The sequence below is a fragment of the Pristis pectinata genome, chromosome 8 (genome assembly GCF_009764475.1).
Source record: "Pristis pectinata isolate sPriPec2 chromosome 8, sPriPec2.1.pri, whole genome shotgun sequence".
Taxonomy (NCBI): Eukaryota; Metazoa; Chordata; class Chondrichthyes; order Rhinopristiformes; family Pristidae; genus Pristis; species Pristis pectinata.
In genome coordinates this window covers 69995815-70013254 of record NC_067412.1, presented here as the reverse complement: position 1 = coordinate 70013254, position 17440 = coordinate 69995815, and the positions used below count along the sequence as shown (strand labels likewise).

The following is a 17440-nucleotide window of genomic DNA, read 5'->3' as shown; positions in this document are numbered from 1 at the left end:
CAATATTATCCCATGTGAAATAAGTGGGTTAGCAACTATCAAAACACTGAAAATCATAAAAAAAATCATCCAATTTGTAAATGAAAGTAAATTCTAGCAATATTAATTACCTCTTTTATCATAATCTTTGTGTTTGTTAAGAAGAGGGTTGCCTTATCAACATCAAATAATTGCAAATCAAATATAGAACCTGCCAGAGAAAAGAGAATCAGCAAGTCTCCAAAGGGAAACATTTTATTAAGTTCCCTGGATCATCTTATCAGATAGCCTATAATTTAGCCATATAAAATTGACTTGATCTTCTCAGTCAGTACTGAGCCATACAAACCCAATAAATCTCAAGCTTCATTAGTGGCATGTCCTGAATCAGGTAGCCTTAGCCAAGAAATGATGGACTGTTTATAATTGGCATTAGTTCCAAGGCTGGCAAGGCAAGAAGTCAGATGGGGTTTAAACTCCCAATCAATATCCAATTAGACCCTGTTTTAAGTTGCATGTGGGATCCACCACATCAGTATTTCATGTACATGGGAAATGATTTCTTCCACACAGAGCTGCCAGCAACTACAAAGCAACATGTCATTGGTCACGGCCTTCAGGCTGGGTTGGATTTGCAAAAACAAATGATGGTTGTTTGTTTTTAACAGATTACGAACCCCCAAGGATAAAGTGCCCAGGGTCCCGCGAGAAGGTGGCAGAACCAGGGCAGCTAACAACTCGAGTATATTGGGACCCTCCACGGATAAAGGATGTGGTTGATAAACACAGTACAAAGTTAGTATGAGACATAGACCCAGTTTTCGATGTCTGGCATTATATTGTTATGACTAGTTAATCTTGCAAGATGGTAGCAGCAGTGGTGGTCTGGTGCCAGTATTAGGCTAGAGGGGCTACTTCTAATAGCCTCATAATGTTTGAAGGGCGTAGGAGGATATTGGGATTAGAGTGTGTGGAGTGTTAGAGGGTACAGGGAGTCAGGAAAGAGTGGAATTAGATTAGGCATGGTTGCTGTTGTACAAATGATATCTATATCAAAGGAAATAAGAAACCAACATATTACAGAAGATGCAAAACAGGTCCAGAGGATATTTTCATTATTTGTCCTGAGACCCTTTAGATGGGTAAATGGGGCTAATGTAAGATGGTTAGGTGACCACCTACTTGGCATCCTAGTTCCAACCTGTAATGGTTCATTCCTGGTACATTGCTGAATGACTGCAGGACAGTATTTGCCTGCAGTCTCTGTAATATGCTGGGAATGGGTTTGCTGGGGGCAGTGATGGTGTTAGCAGGAAGAGGGTATGGCTAAAGGCAGCTTTGGATCAGTGGCAGAAAGGACAGTAGTAGACTGAAGAAGCCAATAGAGGGAGAGCCGATGACAGAACTGACAGCAGCGGACTGAAGGGACCATTTGTTTGAATGGGGGGAGGGATGGGGGAGGTAGAGGCTGGAACAACAGTGGCAGATACAAGAGTGGTCAATGGGGGAGGATGGAGGTGGCAAAGGCAGTGTCTATGCTCCTATTTGTGTATGTATCAGCGCTGACATTGGGAGCCATCCTGAGGTTACTACTTTTCAGATCCTGCTTTTTAACCTTTTGCCTCAACTCAACATGCAGGATCTGAATCGTTTTTTGACCTGTGTATTTGGTACCGATATGGACCTCATCTTCAAGCTGTTCACCCTTCCCTTTCAGGATGCTTTGCAGCCATTCAATTACATCGTTGACCTTTGGCACCAGGGAGGTAACACACCAAACATACCATCCTGGAGTCATGTCCATGGACACAGAAATGCCTGGCAGTTTCCCTAACTATTGAATCCCTATCTATTGAATCCCTATCTCTACTGCTCTCCCACTCTGCTCCTCCTCAGGTTAACCATTTGAGTGCCATGTTCCTGACTCTGACTGCATTCCTCTGCAGAATCATCATTCCCAACAATATCCAAAAGTGATAAACTGTTAGAGAGGGCAGTTGGCTTAGAGGAGTCCTGCACTATTTACTGCTCCTAATCTGCCTGGCCATTAATCATGCTCTCCCTGCCTGCTCACAGTTAACTTGTAGTGTGACCACTTCCCTAAACATGCTATCCACAAAGTTCTTAGATGCACCACAGTGACTCCAGCTGCCAAAACACGGAGCTCAAGGTGCTGCGGCCGGAGACATTTCCTGAACATGTGGTTGTCTGGAACACTGGAAGCATCTATGTCTTCTCATGTAGTGCAGGATGAGCATTGCACGCAGTTGAACTGTCCTGTCCTGCCCTGCCTCACCCTTACCAATAACATGAACTACAAGAGTGTCAGAGAGGACTCACCACCCACACACCTGATTTGCATCAATATTCATATTAAACGAAAAGCCAATACCAAGATTCTCCCACAGATTCTAATTACCAAAGTCTACACTCTGAAAACTGCTGCACTCCAGACACCAGTGTGTACAAATCTCGCTGTAGTTTCTGAACCTCCTTTTTTCACGAGGTTGTTTCGCAGCGACACTCTGTGGTCAGAACCTGCAATGGCATGCAGACCCATTCTGTATTTCAATCTTAATAGGCCAGAACCTGCAGGGAAATACTGGAATTCTGTATCGAACTTCCTTGCAATTACCCAGCTGTGCTTTAATGTTGGATTCCAATTGGGGTCCAGTCAGGGAATATGCACTCATTCCAGTTCCCCAGCTGCTGGAATGATGAATCTGCCTGCTGAACCTATGAGAGGTTAAACTTAGTGCTGGAACAGCACACCCATTGATTTAAATTGAGAGGAGTGGCTGAGACAGAGAAAAGTTATTTGCATATTTTAAGTTAATTAAGTTTGTGTTATTTTTAATTGTTTGGTATTTTAAGTGATTTAAATATGTGCACTGTTTTTAATTTTTAATCATTTTAACATTTTGATTGTTTAATTGACGTAATCATTTCCGTATAAAAGATACTCAGAAGTATTGTCCTTGATAGCTCTGACAGCTGGCTAAGCCTGGGGGCATGGCTTAACTAGCTTTCAAAGTATTTTTTCAGCCCTTTCAGGAGTGAGGCTTATTCAGGGCACTAAGTGATGGCAATATATGACAGCATGGCTTTCATTTTCACTCAGCTTGGATTGGAGTACCAAGTCTATAATGGTGAATCTGGAAAAGCTAAATCCTTAGCAGGTAAGTATGATGGAGTAAACATGGTCAGCTTTCTGCTGGCATCACAGTCTGGCCCTATAACTCTCAGTATGCTATCAGCTATTTTAATGGCTGATGTTGCCTGAAATGCAAACATTGAAAGGCACCATTGTAGCACCACCAAATTACTCAATCAATTTTGCATTCAAATGTTCACACGGTGATAATTAACTTCCCCATTAACCTGTATTTGCAATATATTTTAAGATCAAGTATTGCGATCCACTCACCAGTTTTAATATTTAACAGAAATGATAAATATCTCTATTCCCCTTCATTCTTTCCTGATTCTCAATCCATTCCTACCCTTTGATTATTCTCCATTTTGCGCTTCCCTCTACCCTATCCAATTGTTGTGCACATAAGTTTTTGTTAACCTTATACAATTTTGTCCAGATATTTCTAGTGCTTCTGAATAAAGAATGGTAATGTGTAGATGCATATACACCTAAAGTCTCAAGTGATTTTGATAGAAATTAAGCACGGGTGGGTAATGATACAAACCAGGATGGGATCAACAATAATGATCCTCTGGTCTTGTCATCTTACAATAATTAATCGGAATTAATTATCAGAAGGTGACCAGACCATTGGATCGCTATTGTTGGTCCCACACTGGTCTGTATCATATTACACCCATGTTTAATTTCACGCGAGACTACTTGGGAGGTTAGGCAGTGTACACCTCTCTTCACCAGGATCACTGAGGCCAATTGTAGACCCATACCATGTATTCTCCACTGCCCCTCCCCCCCTCACAACTCTTCGTCCCTACTCACCTCTTGGTATCAATTAGCACAAATCAGGTGGCAAAACTAAACATTGAAAGATCATATTTGAAAGAACATAATAAATATTAAGTAATTTTCCTTATAGGTAGCAATTATAGCATTTAAGTTCTTTTGCTCCATTGGAAGAGGCTGTTATACATGGATTTCTGGGAGTAAGCTTGCAACTTTGCAAGAAAAAATGCTTTGAATCACAACTTCGGGTTTGCTGCTTTTAACAAATGGAAGCATGGAACATAGCAGTTCGTAAAATGCTTCAGGAAGGATGTGTCAATTATTGAGAACTAACTGACAGATAATAAACTTCTCTTTCGTCCTTTTGCAGAATAATTCTCAAAGGACCACCCTCAGGGTCTGAGTTTGGAAAGGGTGAGCACATTATTCGTTACGTGGCCTATGACAGAGAAAGAAACAAAGCCACTTGTAAATTCACTGTGACAGTTTATGGTAGGTTACTTCCCAAATGCACAAGCTGTCTTCATTTTAAGACTTTCTTGACTCTATTATATGATGGAACTATCAATAAAAAGTGACAGTTTTAAGAGGTATTCAGGAAAAGAAGGATTAGAGAAAGTTTGAAATTCATAAACCAGTAGCAATGAGCTGAGATCTTGTGTAGGCAGTGAAAAGCAGATAGGTGTGGAACAGAAGTGACATGATGACAGAAAATTAATTACGGGAAAGGCAGATAAGAGATTGTCAGGACCAAAATTCTGACTGGTCTATCTCACTGGTTCATGTCCACTGGCTGCTCAAAGCAAAGGCCACTGCCTCCTATCCCAAATGCTGGGGATGGAGTCAAGCATATGATTAGAGCTGGCAGGAGTAGAGGGTCAACGATGTCTGGGTCACATAGCCAGTCCTCTTGCAGATGCTGGAACCTCCAAGGACCTGAAGACAATCTGCAGATATTTGGTTTGGTTGTACCATGAAGTATTTACCCCCATGTGTTCATCTGGATTTTAATTGGGGATATGGAATACCCAGTGTAAGTCTCTAGTTAAGGCTTGGGCTCCACTGGCATTATTAGTTGGTATAATGGACAGAATTCCAAGAGTGTCTCCAGAATTTCTGTAGATGAAGATATGGAAGATAGTGGGTGCAAGATTCACCTTCTGGCCCCTCTACTGCATTTTACATTCGTGGGGTAGAGCAAGCATTTTTCACTGACAAGAAGTAGGCAAGTTTAGGGCCATAGACAGGTGCATTTCAGCCTTGGTGAGATATGGAACTCTGATGCAAGTTGGGTTCCAAAGGATTAAAGAAGCCTAAAAGTTTGGAGATATTTCAGAGCAATTAGGAAGGTTAAACAATGTAAAAGCATGACTTTTTCCCACCAATTTTCTCTGCTTTTTGTCCTCTTATTTACCTGATGACTGACTCATGCTGAATGATGATTATACAGTCAACCAGTATTTCACCAAAAGGTTATTCTTTAAGTGAGCTTGCCATAGAAAGGATTTTTTATTAATAAGGATGTCACAGTTAAGCCTAGTCCCATTCTCATCTGATGTCCAAGCAACCTGAGTGAGACCAAAGTCTGTAACAAAGGGACATTAACTCAGACTCATATAAACAAACACTTTGGATTTGACTATCAGAATATGGTAAATATCTGGGACATCTGCGTAGGAACAGAGTTCTGATTATATATGATGTAGAGTCAGGTATGCTATTGTTTAAGCATGGAGACTGTTCTAATCCTATATTTCTGTATAACTCCGTTTAGTTCTATTAATTGTCTGTTATACATCTGTTGATTTTTTTTACTCTCTATAGTTTGAGTATTTATCTATTTCTATGACAGTTAGAAGGTGCCCTCCTCTGAGGCCCCCTGCCAATAGTTACATCACTTGTACATCTGGTGGCAATAATTATGGGGCAACCTGCACTTACACATGTGAAGGAGGCTACGAACGTCAGGGTATCTTCAAACGAGTGTGTCTCTTTAATCGAAGTTGGTCAGGAACGCCACCATCTTGTGTACGTAAGTGGATTTAATTAGATATTGGGAATATGCCACTTTGTATCCACCCACAGAAAATAAACATTAAATTCTATAATAGAACTGCAGCTTCCTGCACTGTAAATAGAAATAAAGTTGTGTAACTATATCTCTCACAGATTTAGTCCATGTAATTTATATTCCATTTACACTATATAAAACATTTGTTGAGTTAGACATATATTTATACTCCTTACACTAAATTTCAATTTGCTGTTTATTATAGTTGTTATTAGTCAGATACATGATAAGGTAAGACGTACACAAATTCTGAACAACCAGTTCTAATTTCATAAGCTGTTGGAGCACTTCCCACCATTTCAGCTACAAAGAATACTTTTATTGATATTCTCAAGAGTCATCAGATAGGAAAGATTTTCTGTTGGCTTAACAAAGAAAGAGTCTTATAGAGGGACTCTGTAGCCCCAAATAGCTCAGACAAAACTGACCACAGGTAACAACCAAAACTTATACTTTTGAAATCCTTTGGATAATATTCCACAAAATTTGTAGTGTACTGGATGTTGCATGCCACAGAAGGAAGCTAAATGAAGATATGGTTATTTTAGAGGAGGTGGTTTAGGAGTGGAGGCCTTGGGCAAAAAAGCATTTAAACTTCTCTGAAAATATCCAGCAGATGGCAGTGCTGGGGACAGAGGCTAACGGCATTAATGAGCCTTTATTTAAACTTAGATAGAAGTGCTGATAACTTGCTTCAAAGCTGCCTAAATATTGAAACGTGAAGTAAATGAGTGCCCAAGGTCACTACTAGACTTTTCTCAGTTGATCATCTAGTTTTCCAATGGATAGCTGAAAATTTCCCGGGAAGCATCTTTATTACAACCCACCTTCCCAAACAAAACTTTTTTCTCTGCAGTCATATTTCTGATGTTCCACATGCGAGCTGCAGTTGAGAAGGTAGCCTGTGATCAGATCCAAGATACTGACAGAGCAAATCTCCATCAGGTGCAATTATCGTCAATAAATTGTCCAATTACATTTTTTCTCTGCTTCTGGGGTAGGCTTCGGACTCCTGATGACTCCCACTTGCCATGCTTAAGCTGAGTTCTACCCATCTTCATTATATTGTATGTTCTCCACTCATGTTTTATAGGTACACTTCATCTTGGTCAAGTTCTATTAGACAGTATTTTTGTTGTCATTTTAAAGTCACCTCCTGTCTCTAATCTCACATGGCATCCCCCAGTAGCACTTAAATTGAGATTTTGATTCTGAGCATGTGTAAGATTTGCTCTCTTTTGCCATTGATCGACTCAGGGAAGATTTTGATGAAATAGCAACAATGTGAAAGCAGATTAGTAGTCATTAAGGATGGGTAACATTCTGAGTTTTATGGAATAGTTTAGGAAGATATCTGTGCAATTGTTTCACTTTTGCTAAAACTTCATAAAAACCAATGATATTCAGCATAAATGTTATCAGCATATGGCTAATGTGTAACTCACATTAGAAAGACATGGCCTTGTCACTTGCACACCCACCCACTCTTGATCCATCCAGTTTAGGAAATAAGCTTCCTGCAAACTGATAAAACCTACAAGGTATGAGATCTGATGGTAACATTTTGCTTCTTTAATGTAATTTCAGGAATTAAGATTAATGTTGATGTGAATTCAGTGGCTGCTCTCTTGGATCAGTTTTATGAAACGCAGCGTCTTCTCATCATTTCTTCTCCGAGTGCATCTGATATGCACTACAGAATGCAGATAAACTTACTGCAGGTCAGTAAATCAATGTCTGAAAATCAATATTGCCACTACTATTTCTGTCTTTTTTTTATGGAAGGAACTCCTAATAATAACTTTATGTTGAATTCACATAAATTTATGTCTCTTTAGAATTCAAAGTCCTTTGACAAGAGTGAAATGCCGTTTGTGTCTTCTCAAAGTAGCAATTTGCCAAATAACTTTCCATGATTAAGAAATCCCTTTTAAAAAAAAACTTGTGGGAGGAAGGAAGTCAATAGTTCCAGCAAAGATTTGCTCTGGCCTCAAAATTTGCTCTGGCCCTGTGGAATTCAATTCCACATCCCATTCCCATACTGACTTGTCTATCCATGGCCTCCTCTACTGCCACGTTGAGGCCAGGCACAGGTTGGAGGAACGACACATATTCCACCTTGGGAGTCTCCAACCTGATGGCCTTGACATTGATTTCTCTAACTTCTGGTATCTCCACACCTTCTTTTTCTTACCCCCCCCCCCCCCAACTCCTTTGTCTTCCCTTATTCCTATGGCTCCCTTCCCCCACCTTGATGACCTGCCCATCTCCTCTCCTCCCCTCCCCCATCCTTTATTCCATGATCCACTGCCCTCTCCTACCAGATTCCTTCTTCTTCAGCCCTTGGCCTCTTCTACCTATCACCTCCCAGCTTATTACATCTTCTCCCCCTCCCCCACTCACCTACCTTCCCCCTCTCACCTGGACTCACCTATCACCTGAACTCCCCTATCCCCTGCCTGTGTGTAAATGTCCCCCCTACCCCCCACCTTCTTACTCTGGCTTTTGCCATCTTCCTTTCCAGTCCTGATGAAGGGTCTTGGCCTGAAACGTCGACTGTTTATTTCCCTCAATGGATGCTGCTTGACCTGCTGAGTTCCTCGAGCACTTTTTGTGTATTGCTCCAGATTCCAGCATCTGCAGAATTTCTTGTGTCTCTGGCTTCTCCTTGTGCTTCCCTTTTTTCCATATTTTGTTAAAATGGAGAGAAAATATCAAACGTATAAAAGTTGAGATTTTCAAATAAACATATAGCAAGATATTATTTGTAATGTTAAACATTACTGACTAGAAATTCTGTAGCATTGCACTGTTTTGTTTCCCACAGGGTTTTCTGACTGAATTGAGCCAGTCCAGATATTAGACTGGGTACTTCCTGTCAAGTTTAATGCTTGCATTAACAACTTGCAAGGGATGCACATGTAATAATATAAATCCTTGTGCAATGTACATATAGAGTCTTACTGGGAGAAATTAGGTCTGTTGATCCACTTCAGATCAATTGCTAGTATCAGTCACAACGGAACCACATTTTCATTGTTTTGCCTTCTATGCCCTCACAGATTTTACTCAAATGTCTGCCATCTGCTGCTGATCATGCTGAGGCTTACCATGGTTCTACAACCAGCTTATACTGACCACATAGACTTTGGATAAAGTCAATTGCCACTTCTGCACTCAAACCTCCTTACCTTGCTCTTATGTAGTGGACCTATTGGGTGTGATGCATGAGCTGGAGCTCCAGGCCAAGGATCAGAAGCAGCTCACACATGACTGGAGACTCCAAGGGAAAAGGCTGGAAGGGATCACATCAGCAGGCCCTATCTCCACGAGAGCCTGTATTCCTTTTATGACTTCCTTAGGGGATTAGAGATCTGCAACCTTCTGCATACAGATCTTCATCCATCACCCTTACCTGGATTACTTTGTCTAGCTGAAGTCAAAGTTATGCACACCTTCAGCTTTCTAGCCACCAAAACATTACAGACAGATTTAGCTGATCCCTACTGTCTCTCACAGATTAGGAGGTTTCCGCACTTTTCCACTTTTCTGTCAACACAGAAGGTAAAACTGAGCAGATGTGTGGATTTTCCAACCATTGCTGGCTTCCCCAAAGTTCTGGCGGTGAGAGACTGTACTTGATTAGCACCGCAGGCTCCCATTCAAAACACAGAGCTCTTCACAAATTCCAGGAACAATCAATCCACAAACAGCATGATTGACCATGAGAAGAATCTTCTGGTGGTCAAAGTAGATATCTAGCCATAAGTAGGAAGGCCACATCCCCTGTCATTTTCATGCTGGCACTGTCCTGTGGACTTAGGGCTCAGTTCCTGACTGCTGCTCATGCTCCAGCCACAACGGCTAAGTGACACCACAGTGAAACCCATGAGGGTTCTAGTGGAGAATTCCAGGAGTTGCCTCAATCTGATCCCATTGTCTGATCCACTCTGGGGGTTGCTCTCCAATACTTAACTGACAAGGTTTCGTAGTCTGTTGTTATATGCTGCACTCCCTACAACCCAGGTGACAGAGAAGCTGAGTCCATGCCTGAAGCCGTTCAAGGAAGGAAGAGCAACATCAGATATAGTAGGTGACACAGGTACCAGTGGGTAGAGATCACAGCTGGGAGTTCACTGAAAATGTTGCCATGGACAGACTAATTGCTCACAGATGAATTCTATGCCCAGTCATGTATGTCTACCAATGTCTATCAAGAACCAAGAAGCCATGCACACAACTATCATCATTCATTCAGTTGTTCCCTTTCCATAGACACTACTTGATCTGCTGAGCATTTCTAGCATTCTCCTTTTGGCTTCAGGTCTCAGCAACAGCTCTGACCTGCGCTTCACATATTCACATTTTACATATCCTTTAATCTGTGCTATCTCACTCTAACTACCCTCAGTAATCTATTTATAAGTAATCTATCTTCATAACCCACAAGATCTCCTTAGCAAATCTGGTCTCACCATGTCAGAGATATTCCTTTTGCCTTACTATCCTTCCCTACTCTCTCTGTAAACTACAATTAATGATTACTCACCCAGTTCTGACAACATGTCCCAGAGCTGAAACGTTAACTCTGTTTCTTTCTACAGACACTGCCTGACCTGCTGAGTGTTTCCAGCAATTTGTTTTATATTTCAGATTTTTTTTTATTTTTGGCATGAGAAAGTGTTATGTAATGGGAGGGTGAACAGGAGACAGAGTCATTGGTTAAGAAAACTATAAATGGGAGAAATGGTAAGAGTCTAGTGAAGGCACCAGATTATCACTGTCTCCTTGGAGTTCTGAGGATTTCTCTACTGCCTGGGTATTCAGGAACAAAGTTCCAAGGACAAGAAGTTGCACCTTCCCAAACCTGTGGCAAGTAGATGATTTTAGCTAATAAAGTAAGGGCTGCTATGGCACAAGGCTATTGAGCATAATTTCCTTCTGAAGGATAAGCTGTGATTGATGGATTGTAAGATGCTCAGAATCAGAGAGAGGCAGAGGTATACTGGACTGAAGTGACTGAGTGGACTGTAGCATGGTAAGTTTCCATTTCTAGTATTTCTAGTCGCTGTAAATAATTTTACTTGGCAAATGGCTTTAGCGACTTCATATTGGCCAGGATTGTAGTGGATAGATTGCTATAGAGTGGAGTCAAAGGTGTTCATGTCATGAACAGAGTCACATTTGAATGCTTCTTCAAAGTGCTCTTTTCAGTGGGTGTTGACTGCTTTGATATGTTCACCTATTTTCTTTGCTCTAAGCAGGGTGGATAGTTACGTATTTGAGTCATAGGTAGCCTTGATAGTGCTGAAGAATTCACATATGTTATGGTCATTAAGGATTTGTTGAGCCTCCTGCCCTCTTTCTACCTACCGTCTATTCTTTAGGTCATGGGTTATCTGTTGCACCTTAGCGTTCAGCTACTAGTGATGCTGTTTCTTTCTCCTTAACATGCAGTGATGGAATTTTCAATCCAAGAACATGTTGCATTTGTATGATGTGGCCATCCTGGCAGTCTCTTGCTTGATTGATGGTATAACTTAATGGGTGCCAATATCTGGATCGGGTGTATTTCCATAGGGATTTTTACTTGTCTTTCTAGTGAAGCAGGGTGTTGGGTTATTAAGACTGTGCTCCATGCATTTTATCAGGAGAATGACTCTGTTGGAGATGGCCATCCCTCACTGCCTTCTTGCTAATCGTGCTTTGCCCAGAGGATTGTGTCTTTCTTGACTATAGCATTAAAGTCACATGGGAGGATCATTTTGACTTCCTTGAGGATATAGATCAGGATTTTTTTCAAGGTTGGAATAAAGTCCTTTTGGCTATACTTGTAGCTTTCAGTGTTGAGGTACATGCTCTGATGACTGTGGTGTGATAGTTTCATGCTTGGATGAGTCAGAACGATACATAATGTTCATTTATTCCACACAGGGACTTGTTAACATCAGACTGACTCATTCCTGATGGCAAAGCTCACCCATAAAGACAATGTTCCTCTTCTAGGTTACCATTCCAGAAGATGATGTAGCCACCAGCTTGTTCCTTGAGCTGACCACCTCCTGCCCATCTCATTCAGGGTAGCAACGCCGCGGTCAAAGCATCTGATTTCCTGTGGTATCATAACAGAGTGATGACCAGGCCTGTCTCTGTTGAGACTGTCCAGGAAGCTTCTGATATTCTGGGTCCCAAACTCCACATTGAGGAGTGAAATTTGCCCTTGTATGGTTTGTTTCATTGTAGGAAAGTTGTACGCAAGCTATGGTATGGATACGATAAAGCAAGGTCTTGGTCCAGTAGAAAGGGGGATCCAAGAGGACTTTAGACTAGATTCTAATGCATGTATTGGTGGACATACACATAAGTGCCTGGCAGTATATATGCACTCACATTCAGACAAAGGTGGTCTCATGCACAGATGTCCTTGCCCACCTCCTCTTCCTTACTCCCCCCACCACCCACCCTTCTCACCTTGATCCTCCTCATCCATGAATTTCTTCTCTTTCATTGAACCCCATGCCTCTTGATTTCCTCCCACTCTCCCTCTGACCCACTTCCCTCCACTACCCTTGCACCACCCTTCCCCCTCCTTCCTTCCCTATGCTGGGCACCCCTACCCCTCTTTCTCCTCTGGCCCTCCGTGTTATCCCTTGTGCACCTCCTCTCCCCCAACTACATCCACTTCACACCGTCTCTCACTCTCCAGCCCCAACAATCTCCCATGTTTATGCGCCATCACTGAGCAACAGGGTTGAAGAGTGTCTGATGGTGATGGCCTTGGGTTGCTGTCCACCTGCCCTCTCAAGCACCTCCTGCTCCACTTGTGGCAACGTCTATAAGTTACAGTTTTCCCTCATCAATCACCGCAGAACCCATAGGAATGGAATGAAAGTAAGTCATCCTCAATCCCAAACATCTGCTTGGGAAGAACATACAATTTTAGAAACTGTCATATTATGGATTTATAGATACAGCCACAATCTCTAAGCATTTTAATGCTTATATTTTATACAATTATAATAAGATAATAATTGCTGCATTGAGTATCTTCCAGGCATAGTGACTACCAAGGGAATATTGCATACATAGAGAATGGGGATTCAATGTTGAATTAACAAAAGGTGAGGATCTTTATACTAAATAATATTATTAATTAGTCTCTCTAACTGAGCATGTTGTCCCTGTTCTCAATCAGGAAGCTTCCTGTGGACTTGAACTGAGGCAAGTGACAGTAATAGAATTGATTGGAAATTCTCCGAAAGTAGTAGGACGTATAAAGGAGCAGCCGCTTTCTTTAGAAATTGCTGATGAACTTAGGTAAGATGGATACTGCCAAATGAAAACTGCATTTAATTCTGATAACTTAAATGCTTTGCTGAATGGTACAAAGAAAGCTCTACTTAGTTAAAATCAATACCTTTTTAAAATGTGTTGAACTTGACTGATAAGGAAGAATGAAAGTTAACAGAGAACTCATCAGATTCTAAATGGAATGACTACTGAATATTCACATAATCCTTAATATAAAGGAATACTTCTTGTCTCCTGGTCACTCCTCATCCTGTATTCCATGATTTATAATAAACTACCAGAAGCGATTTGTTACCAGACATTAGATTTTGGCGAAGAAGTACACAACTGGCCCATACAGATGGGCACCTAGAAACAGAATCAAAATATGTAGATGCTGTAGGCAGAAGCTGCTGATGGTTAGTGGGCAGTAAGAAACAAAACCTCTCCTGTAGGATGATTCATCCAACCTAATGTCAGTCGTTTATATGGCAGAAACTTGTGCTATTGGAGAGGACCCCTACAGTAATAGAGTTAAAGCTTCATCAGCCAATGAGCTCACTGCTGCTTTCCTGGTTAAATACATTCATCCACAGATTTCCCTGGCTTTAACTTCAGGGATTCCCAGGGCTTCTGGTTATGGGTGGGTGCGCAGGGAATGGTGGTGGGGTATAAGGACAGGTAGTGGAAGTAATAGTGAATATCAATCTCTATCCTAGAGCAGGTCTATTTGAAAGATGTCAGTGTGGCACACAAGGAATCCCTAGGTCTGATCACATGTTTCTAGAAACCTGCTTGTTGTGTGTCTCACTGCAGAGGCACCAAGTGAATTCTGTTGCTGAGGCTCGCTTCCTCCCGACTGATAGCCAGCCCGGCTCTTGTGTGCAGGATAAATACTCCAAATTTAAACCACCATTTCTAAGCAAACCAGGATGTTTGGGGCTTAATATGCAGGTGTACTTGCCCTTGCCATAGCAACTGTTCTTTAAGTGCAAGGTCCCATCAAGAGGTAGGAATTTTCCTGGAGTTTTGGAAAGTTAAATAATACAAATAAGGAAAATCTACCCCTCTCTGTTTGCATTTTAAGAAATGTGTTAATTTTCAAATTATTCACCAGCTTTTTGCATGAGAATTATAAGTGAATTTTGCATTTACAAATTATGAAAGATGTTTTGCAGTTTATATAACCCGTGCTTCTTTTCTGTTCCACTTGCAGACAAGTCTATTATTTATCCAATAGGCATTTTGATGTTGTCCTGGTTGACAAATATGGCACAGACAGGGAACGTTATATTCAACCTGTTACACCTAGTGAGATGTTTTCATTCATAGACGAGTACCTACTGCAGGCGGAGGAAAGGGCTGCTCAACGGCAAAAGGAAGATTTCTGCACCTAAAGCTCAGACTTGTCAGCTTACCTTCCAATTTGCCTCAAACTGGAGGTTTATCCTTTCCTTAACTTCCAATGTATCCATTTTTGTCATGATCTTTTGAAATTACACATTTTTCCACAACAATAAAACCAGAAAAACTGATATTGAGTAAAAGCAGTTAACTGTATGAAGCTAGTTGCATGAACATGTGTCCAAGGATGCTTCCTAAATGTGGGAAGTGGAGAAGACAAGTTAGTTCATCAAACTAGCTCTATCTGATGGACTGTGCATAATTTACCCAAGATCCTTTCTAATTTAATTTCCTGAGATCTATGAATAATTGTAAGGAAAATCTTAGAGAAAACACTAACATTTCTGTGAGATGGCTTCATTATAGCAGCTGTCAAGGACAAAGATCAGGATATCAATTTAATATTGTAATTTAGGCTATTCATCATACAAGTGCATTCCAGAAGTGATATTGTCCAGCTCCCAAGAGGTATGACCAAAGTGTTTCTCACAGTTTTTGAGGTCTTTACCTTTATCTTTGTAACTCGAATCATGATTCATAACATTCTGTTCTTTTCAAAGATTAGCTTGCTGATTCCTCAGTAATTTTGGGATCAGTAATGCTTCATTTCTGAGCTTTCAGTGCAGGAATTGTTGGAGTTTCGTACAACACAAATACATTTTATGGATGAGAAAGGATTGTTAAACCTAACCAGCTTATCTCCATTGATAGATTTCAATTCCACAAGAAGCTTTATGCTATGTATGTTCAATTAAAATTTATACTATGTATGTTCAATTTAAAGTTGATCTCGTTTAAATGTAATTGTACTCTATTAAGTACAGGAATATATATTACAGGCTGCAAGAACAGGCATTAATGTGCACATTACTTTGATTCTTTATGTTCAAAAAGAAGTACTTATACAATTGAATGGAGTAATGTCGTTAAGCAGTGGGACACTGTTTTTGAATGTTGACTACACAATGAACTGACCCATTAATATATCATCTCAAATCAGGTTATCCTAGATTACTGACATCCTGGGAATTGTGATTTTTCTATTTACAGTTGTCATGGCTGGAGGTATAGGTTCTATGACAAGGGGAAGACTCAATGGTTCATTGTAAGTTTTTGATGGACATCTCTTCAACTGGAAGAGTATTGGTATGACTTTATCTCAGCCTGTCAGCATTTAACCTTTTCAGTGCGTCAGGCCAGCAAAGAACACAATATAAGATAGTATTTTTGTTTTCCACAATAAGTGAAAAACTGCTTTCAATTTTAATTTACAAGGAAATTTAATTACAAGGAAAAGGAGGTCCTTATTTTTCTTATATTATGATAAAGGTAGCAAGTTTGTAAATTACTGTATAGGCATTATTTGTACTGAATATTATTCATTTATCTGTTCTATATTAAATAAATTGCCCTTCTAGTTTTTAGTCCAGCTCTCAGTCTGATTGAGTGTCACTGCAATCTGCCCTAACAAAGATGTGAGGAATGCAACAGAAACTGAAACATCCCTGAAACCCCATGTAGCTGAAATGAGCTTCTAGTTAATTTCTATGCCTCATTTCCTCGATTTTGTACCAAAGTCCAACTTGTTAACCTTAGGGCATTTGATAACTTGTCATCTAGGATGACCGAGGGAAATCTGACTTGTCTGTCAAAGCCACAATGGGCCTCACAACACTGGGATGGATTTTTATATCACCAATTAACCAAAATGCACCTCATGATACTTATTGTCTTTAAACTGCATCCTCTATTTCTTGACTCAACTTATCAATTTCCTTTAGATCAACTTCCAGTTTCCTTTAGTCTTCTATGGTATTACCCAAATCTCTATTATCTTGTTCAAATCATTGACATGAACAGCAATCAGGTGTCTCCCAATTGAACCGTGATGGATACCACTTCCAGTATCTTTGAAAACCATAATTGACTGCTACTCTCAAATGTTTCAAATCAAAATTTAATTCCTCTTTTTCACCTTTATATTCTGTGCAACTTAACCTTCTATGGAAACTTCCCATATAGCAACTTGTCCAAATCTTTATTAAAGCCCATGTGTGTTCCATTTTCCTCACTTAAAATGTCTTAAATTTCACTCCTGAAAATGTTTGTCCAGATTCACTCAGTCTTCCTTTTCAGGAATGGTAACCACATTGGTAATTCTCCAGTCTTCTGGCACTTGTTAAAAAGTTAGGGTGAAGTTTTAATATTAACAATTTAAGTACTACAATTTAATTAATTTAGCCTAAAGGTATTTACATCCAAATGCTGCTTTGTTTTACAATTTAAAATTGGTCCAGCAATTTATAGTATTTGCGTTACAATAGTTACATGCAAATTTCACAATTTTATCAGTAGCCCACTTTTCTTTGTTGTATTTGATCTTTGCTTTATCTCAACAAGGGTTGCCTCTAACTTCCTGACAAATGGGACTTTCCTTCCTTTGCCAGACAACTATTTCCCCCATTTTGCCTGCAAATGGGTACTCTATGGTCCTGTCCTTCTGTTGTGACTCAGCTTATCTCATGATCAGTAGTCCTGCACTTAAGCTATATTCCAACCTCCATTTGTTTATCTCTGCTCCCGCCAGCTATGCCTCGTAACTTAAAACCTCCCTGCTCTTAATAGTAGCCTGTTTCTTCCAAGTGACTTTGAAGCCATCTCCACTATTGGCCTATTTTCCCATCATCCCTTTCTAATTTGTATGACACTTAAATTGACCATATCTTCCTGGAACTTCCTTCATCACCATCATACCA

The 17440-nt window shown here is 40.3% G+C and overlaps 1 protein-coding gene across 1 annotated transcript in view; it reads left to right on the top strand.

The window, feature by feature from the left end:
• The window catches only part of srpx2 (sushi-repeat containing protein X-linked 2), a 53620-nt gene extending 37593 nt beyond the window's left edge, over positions 1-16027 (top strand). The window contains exons 6-11 of the mRNA XM_052021417.1: positions 648-774; positions 4290-4411; positions 5772-5951; positions 7578-7711; positions 13186-13307; positions 14497-16027. Coding sequence (XP_051877377.1) covers positions 648-774; positions 4290-4411; positions 5772-5951; positions 7578-7711; positions 13186-13307; positions 14497-14677 — 866 coding nt within the window. The 3' untranslated portion in view covers positions 14678-16027. The remainder of the gene's footprint in view (positions 1-647; positions 775-4289; positions 4412-5771; positions 5952-7577; positions 7712-13185; positions 13308-14496) is intronic.
• The last annotated feature ends 1413 nt before the right edge of the window (positions 16028-17440 follow it).